Source organism: Bombus pyrosoma, linkage group LG10 (genome assembly GCF_014825855.1).
Source record: "Bombus pyrosoma isolate SC7728 linkage group LG10, ASM1482585v1, whole genome shotgun sequence".
NCBI lineage: Eukaryota > Metazoa > Arthropoda > Insecta > Hymenoptera > Apidae > Bombus > Bombus pyrosoma.
The window spans coordinates 8,457,323-8,469,691 of record NC_057779.1 but is presented as its reverse complement, the minus strand read 5'-3'; the positions used below and the strand labels follow the sequence as shown (position 1 = coordinate 8,469,691).

Below are 12,369 nucleotides of genomic sequence, written 5' to 3'. Positions count from 1 at the left end.
CAATAACATAATATATTTTATTTTTACACAAGTAAAAACACGATTTTTTACAAAAAATAAAATACATAATTATCTACCCATTTTTATTACATAATTCATTAAAATTTTCCTATACGACATTGTGTTTCATGAAATTAAAATATTTCAAATTTAACTATAAAATACCTTAATCTTCAGTTAAAGTGTATTCGAATATATAGAATAATTTCGACGTTTAAATTTCTTACAATTTGGTTCAATCTGTATGAAATGATTATTACCTGCAAAATAAATAATGTATCTTACTACATAAAGAATGGTGAAGACATTATAATTAGATAGTAATATATAGCACACTCACTATCATCTGTACAATCATGATTTACTGCTGATGATAAATTGTTAAGACTTTCATTTGTTATATCTTTACTGCTACTTATTCCTGATTCTTGTTCTTCATTATTACTTTTTGGAGATAAATTTAATGGTGATGTCCGATTAAATGAGTCACTAGCTAATCTTTCATCAAATGTAGAACTTAAAACATTATCTTCATCAAAGGAAATAGAAATTTCGTGGGAGCTAGAAATATGTTTTCATTATCAATGATTCGTTTGATTTCAATTCGGATTTACTACAGAATCCGGGTTGCAAAATATTTGACCGACGAAGATCTTAATTTTAAAAATCCGCCTAATCTGTCGCCTTACGGCGACCAAAAAATAAATAATAATCCAGACCTAATTCAATACTCACGATTCAAATGTATACAGAGGAATAAATTTTAAAAAAGGTCACGTCAAAAACCACGAATTCGTCACACAAAAAAAAGTTGAGCACAATTTTCCATGATTCACTTTCGCGAAAAACGATCCCCATTTTTGGCTTCAACAACCTTAAGAAGTATCATTCCAGCCAAATAATTGCAGTCCAGATACTATAGTAAAGCCTTCAGAGTTCTTTTGTATTACTTACTTTTGCATTAATAGTAGTAAAACAGATGGATCATCAATACCCAAAGCGTTACAAAATTGTGTTGTTTGACTATTTAGTATCAATTGTGGTGATACCACTGACACATCTGTACAATTAGGATTATATGATTTTACAGTTTGTGTAAAATTCAATGGAATTTGTAAATCACAGTTAAATTTTTTTAAAACCATTGCTTTCTCTTCTACGGTTGGTGTAAATACCCATCTAGTATTACCATATTGCCCTGGCATATAGTGAATTCCACTTTTGACACTTAATAAATGATTTGTTAAATATAATATTGTTAACCATTCTAAGTCGTAATGTAATTTCAGTGGTAAATCTGAATTATGTTTAATTTCAAGTACTTGAAGAAATTTTCTTTTTGGGAGACATTTATCTAGAGCTAGAAATTTAGTTACTCTTGTTCCTCCTTCTTCAGGAACAAGAGCTGCAAATTTACAGTGTAAATGAGCAGAAAACCAATAGCTTGGATAATGATGTTCCAAAAGTTCCATACTTGGTGGACTACCAAGCATGTTATTTTTGATATCATTCCTATAACGAAACAATAATCTATCGTAAACACTCATATATTCAAAAATTAATATATTTTACATAAGTAGCTTTTATTATCTTACTTGAAAAAAGGTTTTTCTTTTAATAAAACATTTTCATCTCCATATCTAGTTATTCCTGCTGGCCAATCATGTGATAAGAAAATATCAATATTACCAGTAAGCTGTAAATGATACAAATCATAAACAAAATGAATAATAATGAACATAGAACAATAATAAATAACAAAATAAAAAATAATATGATAAACGAAAAAGTTATTCTCATGTTACTTTTATAAAATCTATGTCCAAAATATAAAAAGTAGATATTATCAATGAATTACCTGTTTTAATCTAAATATCTCTAAATTTCTAATATGATATACACTTCTGATTGTGTTTTCAGTATATGGTGGTTTTTCATGATGTCCCTGCATCCAGTGCTGACTTTTATATATACCTGATAATCCTGCAATTCTAATTCCACCTATTGTTATTACACTGGCATATCCTAAATAATAGATATTAGGAGCTACCCAACCACCATATGATAGTTCTTGAAGATAATTGGAAGCTTCATGATTTCCCCCAATAAATATTGTTAACACAGGAGCAACTTTCTCGCCAGAATAATACCTATAAAATTTTTACAATTCTTAAAGGAAAGTATAAATAACATGACAGATAAAAAGATAATTTAAATTATTTAACTGTTTCAATTTTAATAACATATTGAGTTGGCTACTCACTTATAAAAGGTACGCATGTCTTTATATTTATCAGATACTGCCATACATTTTAAATCACTCAAATTTCTTGTTGCTTGGAAATCTCCACAACAAATAAGTAAATCTATTTTTTTCCCATTAACTTTTTCCATTTCTTGGATAGTCTCGTAAATAATATCTAATTCACCGTGTGCACAACCTTCTACAGCAATTCTCATCTTTATTTTCTTCTAAATATCCTTTTATTCAATAAATGACGATTGTACTTTACTTTGGCGAACATAAAATTATTCACTTTTTCTAATATATTATGATAGTTCTCAACGCGTAGGATTCAAAAGTGCTAAATGACACATTCACGTATTTGTCACTTAATTATATAACTAGAATTGATAAAATATTTCAAAACATTAAAATAAACACATAGAGTAATCACATACTCTAACCTAACAATTTTTCATTATAGCTTCCCCTAGCTACGTAGCCATTTTTGTAATTCAACATTCATGTTATTATAGATACGATAGTACCATAAAGATGGCTGAGCATGAAGTACATAGCACATAGAATCGAAATACATACATTGAATGGTTGCTGCTTATACGTAAGAAAATAAGAAAATTAGAACCAATAAATTAAAGATATATAGTTATGTTTAATGCGTAGTGTGGTGCATTTATATCAATTATGAGTTTAATATTTTCTACTGAAGAAGGATGGATAATATCTCATTTAAAATATCTTAATAATATTTATACAAACGTAAAAAATAATAACACACAGTGTAAACTAATTTTTGATGAAATTTTATTTGAAATAAATTCTCAATACTTACGACAAAATCAAACAACCCAATCTGAACAACAAGAAGGAATTTCATTACAAAGTAAAACTAGAAAAAGAAAGCGATCAAAACTTTTGCCAGACGCAGATTTAAAAGAAGTATGTAATAAAAAACAAGGAGTTTAATAGCTTAATCATTAAATTAATTAATTAAATTAATAATCTATTTTGTAGATAAATTATATCAAGAAAACATTTAGCAAGATAATTTCAATTGTAAAAACAGAGGGATTAATTTCTACGAATATATTATCTGATAATAATGAAGCAGCACGCTTGGCATCACAAAAATTTTATCAAGATACATTTTGCAACGAAGAGGAAAATTTTTATGGGTGCAATGATATGGATATAGCTATTACATCAGAATTAAAGGAAAAGAGATATGTTTTCCCTCAAAAATGTAAATTTTATTGCTATGATGTAAGAGACATCGCAAACAAGCTGGGCCTAAACAACCAATATGATTTTATATTGTTGGATCCTCCTTGGTGGAACAAGTCTATAAGAAGGAAAAAAAACAAATATTCAGAAGCTAGGTGATCTTGTATGGTTCAATATAAGCCATTATAAAAGAAAGCTTTCTGAACAATTTAATGAGAACAAGTACTTTGATAATAGTATAAGTTTTTCTTGTTCTCAATTTTGTGAACATATGGGTAAATAAGATTTTAGATGCAACTTATCATCATAAAAAGAAACTCATGTTGAATAATACTGATGATAGATTTTATTTTTGTTACATTAATCAATTGTATTTTTTATAAGTAAAAATATTTTAATTCTTAATAGCAATTTGCTGCAAAAACAATATTCTATATAATGTGCAAATTATGTCTTATATTTTTCTTTGTTAAACAGCTATAAAATGATGTACAATGAAGAGTTGGCTAAGATACCAATTGGCAAATTATTATGTTCAAATGGGCTTGTAGCAATATGGTGCACTAATGCTCCAAGTCATCTACATAGCATCTTTAATAACATATTTCCATCGTGGGGAGTTACATACAGAGCAAAATGGTATTGGGTTAAAGTAAGTATATAATGTAGCCAAATTTTATAAATTATTAAAAGTGTCAGTTATATTATAAATTAAGCTTCACTCTACTTATATTTTAGATTACTCAAGGAGGAAATACAATATGTAATTTTAATTCTGCTCCTGGTAAACAACCTTATGAATTGCTAGTTCTGGGATCTGTAGTAAATGGAAATGAAATAAACATTCCTAGTGGTAAACTACTAATAAGTGTACCAAGTGCTGTACATTCCCATAAACCACCACTTACAGGTAAAAATTATATGTCAATAACAGTTTATGTTGAAAAAATTAATGAAGGTATATAAAAATATTATTTTAAATTATAGAAGTTATGAGAGAATATCTTCCAAATGAACCAAAGTGTTTAGAAATATTTGCTAGATACTTACTTCCTAAATGGACAAGTTGGGGTCTTGAAGTATTGAAGTTTCAACACTTATCGTTATATACAATGATAGAAGAAACAAAAGAAACTCAAAACAATACTAACACAGTTGTAAATAAATTGATTAATTAGTATTAAATTAGAAGAGAAAAAATATTTGAATACTATTGTTTTCTTTATTGCACTTATTTTATTATTATAAATTAATCATGCTTTAATAATAATGAAGTAACAGTATTATAAAGTGCCATTTACATGCTCGCTAATACCATTTTTTACTGAATTACGATAACCATGTGGATTCATTGTTTGCCACCTCCAGAAATCCTCACCTATATCAAAAAATACTTAGAAAGAAATCTTATTTAATATGAAAATATAGTGGAAATTTTATTTCACTTACACATCCGTTCGACATTAAATTTAGTCCTCCATTCTAATTCCTTTTCTGCTAAATCTGTATTGGCATACATAGAAACAATATCACCCTCTCTTCTGTCTTTTATAACGTATGGCACTGATGTTCCTGTGACATTCTCAAAAATTTTAATCAATTCAAGTACAGATACACCTTTACCAGTACCTAAATTATAAATTTTTAGCCTCAAATGTCGTTTGTGTAAAGCATTTAAAGCTGCTACATGACCAGCAGCTAAATCCATAACGTGAATATAATCACGTATACCTATAAAATATATATTTTCGAAATTTTTTACTTTAAACAATATATGTCTTTAATGTTGCATAAGAGAAAATAAATTTATTTGTACCTGTACCATCTTTTGTAGGATAATCACCACCAAAAATGATGAGTTCAGGTTTATGTCTTAAAGCTACTTGTGCTATATAAGGCATTAAATTTGTAAATGACTTTGTAGGATCTTCTCCAATCAAACCACTTTGATGAGCACCTACTGGGTTAAAGTATCTTAGAGAAATGATATTCCAATTCTGTTAAATAAAAATCAAAATTTTATATATATTTTGCTGAAAATTTTGATTGCTAGTAAAATTTTAAATAGATTAATTTTTCTGATATTTTCGAATTATTTAAAATGCACCTTTTCAGCTCTCGATATATCTTTAAGCATTTCTTCAATAAAGTACTTTGTTCTACCATATACATTTGTAATATTTCCCGTCGGGTGTTCTTCCGTAATTGGAAGGACGTTTGGTTCTCCGTACACGGTACAAGAACTGCTAAATACTAATTGGAAACACCCAGCAGCTTTCATTACCTTGTAAAACGATTAAGTTTATTCCTTTTTATAATGTGAAAAACATTATGCACATAAAGACTTACTCAATTACATTTTACCTCTAACAAATTGATGGCACCGATAATATTATTCCGATAATAATGAAGTGGAATTTGCATTGATTCACCAACCGCTTTTATTGCCGCAAAATGAATTACACAATCTATTTTGTGCTAGAATTTAAGATATAACATGATTTTAAAAATATCATAAAAATGTTTAAGGTAATTCTTTTCTTAAGTTATATTTTGTACCTTTTTAAAAACTGTTTCAAGTTTGTCACGATCGATGAGATCGCAATTGTAAAATGTAACTTTCTTCCCTGTAATTTGTTCCACTCTTTTAAGAGCTGCGGATTCACCGCTACTTTCAGTAACACTATTAGCAAAATTATCTATTGCAACCACATCATATCCACTCTCCAGAAGTTCGACAATACAGTGACTTCCGATGTAACCAGCTCCTCCGGTTACGAAAATAGTTCTCCAATCTTTGGCCATGCTGCTATTAAAAAATCATTATAAAAATAATACAGTATATGTTTTCTTAAACATCTTACAATATTTCTATAAAAATTATTATGCTTAAATCCGTAAGTTATTAATTGTGGTAAAAAATTTGTCAAACTGAACCATTATGCGTAATTATGATCTTTTTCTACAATCACATAATAATATCTGTATTCAATTTAAGTATTTTCATTTTATATATATCATAAACTAGATTTATGCCAACGAAAGTAGTAAATATATATGTACATGTTGATAGTTTGTAATGCTAGGCAAAGTACATACACAGCGTTTCGGGCATTCAACTGCATCGAACTGAGTTCAAGGTCATTAAAATATACGATAAATTACTACAATTATGATATATATATATAATTAGCATCAAATTGTAAATATTAATTCAATTAACATAAAATTAAAAATAATTAATATGTTCCATCTGCTTTTATTAAATTGAACATATTTGACTCGGAATAAATATTTCATTTACCATATCTAAAAGATACTTTATAAAATATGAAAAAAAAGCAAAAAAAATTATTCTAAACAGAATAAAAAGGTATTAGTTTTGTTAATCACTGGGTAAAGATAGTAAATATTCAGAATTCAACTGTTGAATTTAACGGTACTGTATAGAATCAGACGCTTCCAACACATTAAGAACATTACATTAATTTACACAATAGAAATACGGATAAAGAAAATTCGATTCTGTATTATTATTTTTTACATACATAAATGAAATATAAAAATAAGAAATATCTTTAAAAATATCATTTTTGTATATGAAATTTAAGCATAATGAATACAAGAGAAGAACTTCTTTTTTTATATTTCGTTTATAATATTAATAATTACATAAAATGTTTATTCTGCAATGTATTATGTGTATAAAATATATAACAACATTTTCTTTTACCTTATACTATAGATTAAGATATAAAAATTGTATAAAGTATATGTTCCGAACTAATATTCAAATATAAAAATAAATACTTTTATCAAATTAAAAGCGAGATAAAGGTACATAAAGGTACATTGTACTTTTAAAAATATTAATTATTACCTCAGTAAAGTAAAATTATAAATAATGAGTACGTCAAACCAATACAGAAAGATCTGTGGACACGCCGCGTAATCACTGACTCTACCTTGACGACTTGCCTCCTCTTCGGATATAAGAAAGTAGAGTTTAGTATGTTCGTGGAACGCGAGACATCCCCTCTTCTACAATACTATCATACGAATTATCGTACATATACAGAAATATGTACACTACACAGTTCGACCCTCTGAAGTCCTTGCTTTCAGCAACAAGTTCTTCCTTTCACACAGATACTGCTCACCTATTCACTTACCTCCTTTACGAGAATGGGGGGAATGATGGGTCATATACAAGCTACACAGTTACTGCTTACATCATCAGACAATTTTTAACAGATTGATTCATTAAAATATGATGTAATTAGGTAACAATAGTTTTCATTATGAATATTTCAATGAAATTAAATTTTTGGAAGGGATTACTTAAATAAAAATAAGTATAAAATTAAATAAAAAATGTCATTTACAAATTTAATAAATTCCTTAATCATTCATATACATATATGAAACGTAACAATATACATTCATTGTATTGTTAAAACTTGGATTAACTTATGTAATAACTCCTTTTGTTCAGCATTTAAATAAGTCCACAATTCACCTTCTAGTTCCAGCAATGCTTGATAATCATGTGACTGACATGCTAATACTAATGATTGTAACAATAATAGTTCGTCTTCACACATATTAAAATCTGCAATTTATTTTTTATTAGTCAGCTTGTAGCTATTTAAATGATTGAAAAAGAAAGATATTAGAGCACTTGCCATTATTTGTACTTTCTTCTATCCATGCATATTTTTCCAACACCTGTGCTAAAGAAGGTGCAAGTCTTTGTGGCGATGGTTGAAGTATAAGTAATAAAAGCACTCTAGTTACCTCACACCTATGTATTAATACAATTACTAAATAATGAATTCATTATTTTGCAAACTTTCCAAAAAATATTATTTTAGATTGTATCTAATACCTGTGTAATATAACACTATAATTGCCTCTTGCACCAGCATTAATATAACTCTCAACAAATTCAACAAAATCATTTAGAATTTGTAAAGCAGATACATAATCACCTGATCAAATATTTGGTATTTAATTATTATAGCTGATTATAATCGTTTTAATAAACATTTACCTTGTTTAATATGATAAGATACTAATGTATTAATAGCTTTTATACTTGGAAAAATATCAATAGCTTTACGTAATTGTTGTATACCAGCTGGAGTAGAACCTAAGGCTAATGCTAGCTCTAGTGCTAATCCAGCTGACATGGTATTGAATCCTGGTTGATTATGGCAACGTGCTAAAGCATGACCAAAACAACTTATTGATGCCTAACATAAAAAATTGTAACTTTAATACTTGATACACTTATACCGCTAATTGTTAATTTAGGTTGCAAAAGTAATAAACCTGTGTATTTTCCTGTCCTATAGAAGGGCATCCTATATCCTTGTCTTTCTTATCAGCCACAAGAAATTCTCGACCAGCTTTTATTAAATAATTTAATTCAGAAAAGATATTCTCTAGTGTTTCTTGACACCTGGCAGCATCTAATAAACATAAACCTGCATATTGCCATAACTCCTTTTGTTCACATTCAATTGCTAATGTCCCTAAATAATAATGAAAAATATTAATAAAATTATCATCCTCTTACACATCATAAAATTTCCATGTAACATACCAAACTGATCACTTGCTTCAGCAACATTTGGTTTTCTTAAAAACCGTCTAAAATTAAATTATTAATAATTATAATAATGATTTTATTATAGGAAAGACTATAAAATCATTCTATAAAAGTAATAATATGGATAACAAAATACTTACTTCCTAAGTTTGTTAGATATATTATGATACTTTGTTAAAAAGTCTAATGAATCTCCCATTATTTTTCTTTGATTTAAATGTACCGTTTTCCTGATTAACTTTTATTTGTACATTCTTTGTTTATTTATATACTTACTCTAAACAATAAACATCTTTTTTTATACGCAATAATTTTTCAATATATGATACTAAATGCAAAATATCATATTAAGTAACTGAATTGCTTCCATTTCATTCAATATTACCTGGTATTACTTAATCATATCTTTATTTTCCGAATTAAATAATATGTAATTAATAATTTTATATGTGTTAATAGTAAATCAAATTATATGAAGTATTAAATTAATTTTGCTATTATAAATGCACTTGTTTAGTCATCCTATGTGTACATATTTTATTAATTGGTTGTAGATGTAGTTTGTAGTGAACCTTGGTATAGATGATGACGATCGACGGTGTAGTAGGTACATACTTACATATAGTGTATCATTAGTAGCGCCAATGCGTGACTATATGTTACGTATGCATTTATGTATTTTTATTATACAAAAAAGTTAATATTGTTTGATAAGTACCTTTCACATAAACTGAATTTTGGTATTATGACAATATTTATAATTAATTACAATTCAAATTAAATTTTGCGTTACTTAGAAATGTTTAACAAGACGAGCTTAGTAATTGTCAACAACGTTTACCGTAATTACATTATAAAGTACAATAAAATTGATAGAATATAATTATAATTAACAGTTTCTAAAAAATCAGATAGTATTTAGTATTTAAGATTTAATTACCTTTAAGATACATGTCATTAAAGAAATGTTTAATGTTTCAGGGACATAAAGATATTAAATTATATATCTGTTCAACATTGATACTGTAATGTAAACAAACGTTATCAGACATAGCTATATATATATTAAGAAGTTTAGAGAGTGTCGACAAGAATGTGCAAAATTGCATTTCCAAGTAATAAAGTGTGCTATACAACAATATCATAGTTGAAGTTTTTGTATGCGTAGAGTTAATAACTCACATTTTCTTTTAAAAAACGTTAACAAGACTAAAGGTTTCTCTAAAGGATGCATGGAATTATTGAACTAATTTTGAACAGTGCTTTATTATGGATATCTTTACAAGTTACTTGGAGTATCTTGATAAGTGTTTTTTATAACTTTTGCATACCATGGATTGTTTGGGGTTCTCTCATTATCGCAGTTGGACTAAAAATAGCCAGGATTCCACCACCAAATTTAAGCATTGTGCAAGAAGTGCTTGGTGTAAATCCTCTTTCATTGAAAAAAGATAATACCATGTCCAAAGATCATGGTAATGGAGAACAATATTGCATGCGAGTGGTGGCTCATCGTGGTGGAGGATATGATTTTCCTGAGAACAGCTTAACAGCCTTTCGTAATGTAAAATCTTATATATAATAATGGTTTTTGTTTTTCATTAGACAATTGTTCCAGTAAAAGATAACAAATTCATTTGTTTTTTATTAACTACTTTGAAATATTAGATACCTTATAACAAAAATAATTTTATATATTATTTTATAATGTAAACATGAATACTAATATAGTAGTTACTAACAAAAAATGTATTACTTTAGTGAAAACAATACATTTTTTAGTTTATCTTTTATAAATTAAATTATATATAAGACATTGATCAGTTGTAAAATATTTTATAGAGCAAAGAAAGAGGATGTACTGCTGTTGAACTTGATTTATGTCTTACAAAAGATAATGTGCCCATAATATTTCATGATTTAACAATTGATAGAGTTACTGGAAAAACTGGTAATGTTAAGGATATGACTTGGGATCAGTTAAAACAATTAGATATTGCCCATAATCATCCACTTAAGTAAATAAAACATTATATATTCTCTTATTACGAAAATATTATTAAAATTATATTTAAATGCAATCTCTTTTTATGTATTACAGAGATAAATTTATTGAAGGTGAAAAAATTCCATTACTTTGTGAGGCTGTAGAAACATGTTTATCAAATGAACAAAGAATAATTATTGATATAAAAGAATCAAGAATGGAGATTGTGCAAGTAATTTTAGATACATATAAAAAGTATCCAAAGTTGTATCAAAGAGCAATTGTATCCAGTTTTAATCCTATTATTGTATATATGGTAAAAACATATGTTAAAAAGAATAATATCAAAATGACTGTTGTTGATCATTGGTATGTCAAATAATAACTTTATTATTACAGATTAGAAGAAAGGAACCTCGAATTGTAGCAGGTCTTGCATGGAGACCACATTATTTTTCAAGAGTGTCATATTCGGGTTCAGATGGTCCAGGTCCGACAAAATATAACAATCCATTTAAACATATAGCAGTTTGCTTATTCGACCATATTTATGCATGGATGTTCCACTGTTTTATATATTATATTGTGGGTGTATCTACTCTATTATTGCATAAAGATGTACTGAATCAGTATGTATTTAGATATTCAGTTCCAAACATCATATTAAGTAATTATGTGTAGTTATTGTAGAAAACACAATATTCTACTCATATTCGTATATATATATATATATATATACATATATATTATATATATCTATTTTAGGTATATTATAAGAAAATGGTATAATCGTGATATTCGTATAATGGCATGGACGGTGAACCTACCATCAGAGAAATTACATTTTTCCCGGCTATTTAAAGTTACATATTTGACGGATACATTGTTAGTTGAAAAAGATATGTAATAATATATCATATATTCTATATGTCCTAAATGACCATATTTTATACTACTGACATATTATCACTACATTAAATAATAATCTAGTCTATTCATCAAAATGATGAATCTTATTTATATCTTATTTGTAAGAAATTTAATGTTTATTTTGTTAAGTAAATTAGGAAAAAGAAAAAAACAAACGAAATTTTCTGAGAAAAGTTTTTATTAGTCAATATACTACTCTTTTGACATATATATTTATTTTGTATGCTTGTCTCACACTTTTAAAATTTACATTTAAAGTAGACTTAAAAAGATATATATCATAATATTTAAAAACTGAGGATTCATACATTTTTTAATTTTTGTAAAAAGTTACTTTAATGTTGCCATAATTGTACATTATTTTTACAT

The 12,369-nt window shown here is 27.1% G+C and overlaps 5 protein-coding genes across 13 annotated transcripts; 2 read left to right on the top strand and 3 right to left on the bottom strand.

The window, feature by feature from the left end:
• Window positions 1-71: 71 nt before the first annotated feature.
• Window positions 72-2,729, bottom strand: LOC122571964 (lariat debranching enzyme). Its single transcript, XM_043736364.1, has 6 exons — window positions 2,264-2,729; window positions 1,859-2,150; window positions 1,596-1,696; window positions 955-1,512; window positions 341-561; window positions 72-260 (listed from the first exon to the last, which is right to left on the bottom strand). The coding sequence occupies exons 1-6, from the start codon at window positions 2,458-2,460 to the stop codon at window positions 178-180; spliced, it is 1,452 nt and encodes a 483-aa protein (XP_043592299.1). The 5' UTR covers window positions 2,461-2,729; the 3' UTR covers window positions 72-177.
• Window positions 2,730-2,779: 50 nt separating this feature from the next.
• On the top strand, window positions 2,780-4,671 carry LOC122571973 (N(6)-adenine-specific methyltransferase METTL4). Its single transcript, XM_043736382.1, has 5 exons — window positions 2,780-3,184; window positions 3,260-3,624; window positions 3,947-4,121; window positions 4,208-4,379; window positions 4,457-4,671. Exons 1-5 carry the CDS (start codon window positions 2,930-2,932, stop codon window positions 4,645-4,647), a joined length of 1,158 nt encoding a protein of 385 aa, XP_043592317.1. The 5' UTR covers window positions 2,780-2,929; the 3' UTR covers window positions 4,648-4,671.
• Window positions 4,670-7,659, bottom strand: LOC122571974 (UDP-glucose 4-epimerase-like). Of its 8 annotated transcripts, none has more exons than XM_043736390.1 (7): window positions 7,642-7,659; window positions 6,029-6,278; window positions 5,834-5,947; window positions 5,577-5,753; window positions 5,286-5,466; window positions 4,919-5,200; window positions 4,670-4,847 (listed from the first exon to the last, which is right to left on the bottom strand). In XM_043736390.1, the coding sequence occupies exons 2-7, from the start codon at window positions 6,272-6,274 to the stop codon at window positions 4,753-4,755; spliced, it is 1,095 nt and encodes a 364-aa protein (XP_043592325.1). In that variant the 5' UTR covers window positions 6,275-6,278; window positions 7,642-7,659; the 3' UTR covers window positions 4,670-4,752. The 8 variants fall into 8 exon arrangements, with proteins under 8 accessions (XP_043592325.1, XP_043592323.1, XP_043592320.1 ...); XM_043736388.1 differs by lacking the exon at window positions 7,642-7,659 and adding an exon at window positions 7,350-7,628; XM_043736385.1 differs by lacking the exon at window positions 7,642-7,659 and adding an exon at window positions 7,350-7,628 and having other exon boundaries at window positions 6,029-6,275.
• A 173-nt stretch (window positions 7,660-7,832) lies between these two features.
• On the bottom strand, window positions 7,833-10,123 carry LOC122571976 (40-kDa huntingtin-associated protein-like). 2 transcript variants are annotated; one of them, XM_043736394.1, is made up of 8 exons: window positions 10,024-10,123; window positions 9,224-9,360; window positions 9,078-9,124; window positions 8,804-9,006; window positions 8,523-8,724; window positions 8,358-8,460; window positions 8,155-8,273; window positions 7,833-8,081 (listed from the first exon to the last, which is right to left on the bottom strand). In XM_043736394.1, exons 2-8 carry the CDS (start codon window positions 9,280-9,282, stop codon window positions 7,912-7,914), a joined length of 903 nt encoding a protein of 300 aa, XP_043592329.1. In that variant the 5' UTR covers window positions 9,283-9,360; window positions 10,024-10,123; the 3' UTR covers window positions 7,833-7,911. The 2 variants fall into 2 exon arrangements, with proteins under 2 accessions (XP_043592329.1, XP_043592328.1); XM_043736393.1 differs by lacking the exon at window positions 10,024-10,123 and adding an exon at window positions 9,469-9,602.
• Window positions 10,124-10,299: 176 nt separating this feature from the next.
• Window positions 10,300-12,166, top strand: LOC122571975 (glycerophosphodiester phosphodiesterase 1). Its single transcript, XM_043736392.1, has 5 exons — window positions 10,300-10,647; window positions 10,926-11,101; window positions 11,185-11,386; window positions 11,470-11,699; window positions 11,836-12,166. The coding sequence occupies exons 1-5, from the start codon at window positions 10,312-10,314 to the stop codon at window positions 11,975-11,977; spliced, it is 1,086 nt and encodes a 361-aa protein (XP_043592327.1). The 5' UTR covers window positions 10,300-10,311; the 3' UTR covers window positions 11,978-12,166.
• Window positions 12,167-12,369: the final 203 nt, after the last annotated feature.

Excerpts from the sequence above, each read along its gene's own strand:
- LOC122571964 (XM_043736364.1), bottom strand. The coding sequence starts at position 2,460 with ATGAGAATTGCTGTAGAAGGTTGTGCACACGGTGAATTAGATATTATT. Across the intron at positions 1,513-1,595 it reads AAAGAAAAACCTTTTTTCAA|GAATGATATCAAAAATAACA; the intron begins GTAAGATAATAA and ends GTTTCGTTATAG. Across the intron at positions 562-954 it reads TTACTACTATTAATGCAAAA|CTCCCACGAAATTTCTATTT; the intron begins GTAAGTAATACA and ends ACATATTTCTAG.
- LOC122571973 (XM_043736382.1), top strand. The coding sequence starts at position 2,930 with ATGAGTTTAATATTTTCTACTGAAGAAGGATGGATAATATCTCATTTA. Across the intron at positions 3,185-3,259 it reads CAGACGCAGATTTAAAAGAA|ATAAATTATATCAAGAAAAC; the intron begins GTATGTAATAAA and ends TCTATTTTGTAG. Across the intron at positions 4,380-4,456 it reads CCATAAACCACCACTTACAG|AAGTTATGAGAGAATATCTT; the intron begins GTAAAAATTATA and ends TTTAAATTATAG.
- LOC122571974 (XM_043736383.1), bottom strand. The coding sequence starts at position 6,594 with ATGCAGTTGAATGCCCGAAACGCTGT. Across the intron at positions 5,754-5,833 it reads GTGCCATCAATTTGTTAGAG|GTAATGAAAGCTGCTGGGTG; the intron begins GTAAAATGTAAT and ends TCGTTTTACAAG. Across the intron at positions 5,467-5,576 it reads ATATATCGAGAGCTGAAAAG|AATTGGAATATCATTTCTCT; the intron begins GTGCATTTTAAA and ends TTTATTTAACAG.
- LOC122571976 (XM_043736394.1), bottom strand. The coding sequence starts at position 9,282 with ATGGGAGATTCATTAGACTTTTTAACAAAGTATCATAATATATCTAAC. Across the intron at positions 9,125-9,223 it reads ATATCTAACAAACTTAGGAA|ACGGTTTTTAAGAAAACCAA; the intron begins GTAAGTATTTTG and ends ATTTAATTTTAG. Across the intron at positions 8,274-8,357 it reads TATAGTGTTATATTACACAG|GTGTGAGGTAACTAGAGTGC; the intron begins GTATTAGATACA and ends ATTAATACATAG.
- LOC122571975 (XM_043736392.1), top strand. The coding sequence starts at position 10,312 with ATGCATGGAATTATTGAACTAATTTTGAACAGTGCTTTATTATGGATA. Across the intron at positions 11,387-11,469 it reads ATCCTATTATTGTATATATG|ATTAGAAGAAAGGAACCTCG; the intron begins GTAAAAACATAT and ends TTATTATTACAG. Across the intron at positions 11,700-11,835 it reads CATAAAGATGTACTGAATCA|GTATATTATAAGAAAATGGT; the intron begins GTATGTATTTAG and ends TATCTATTTTAG.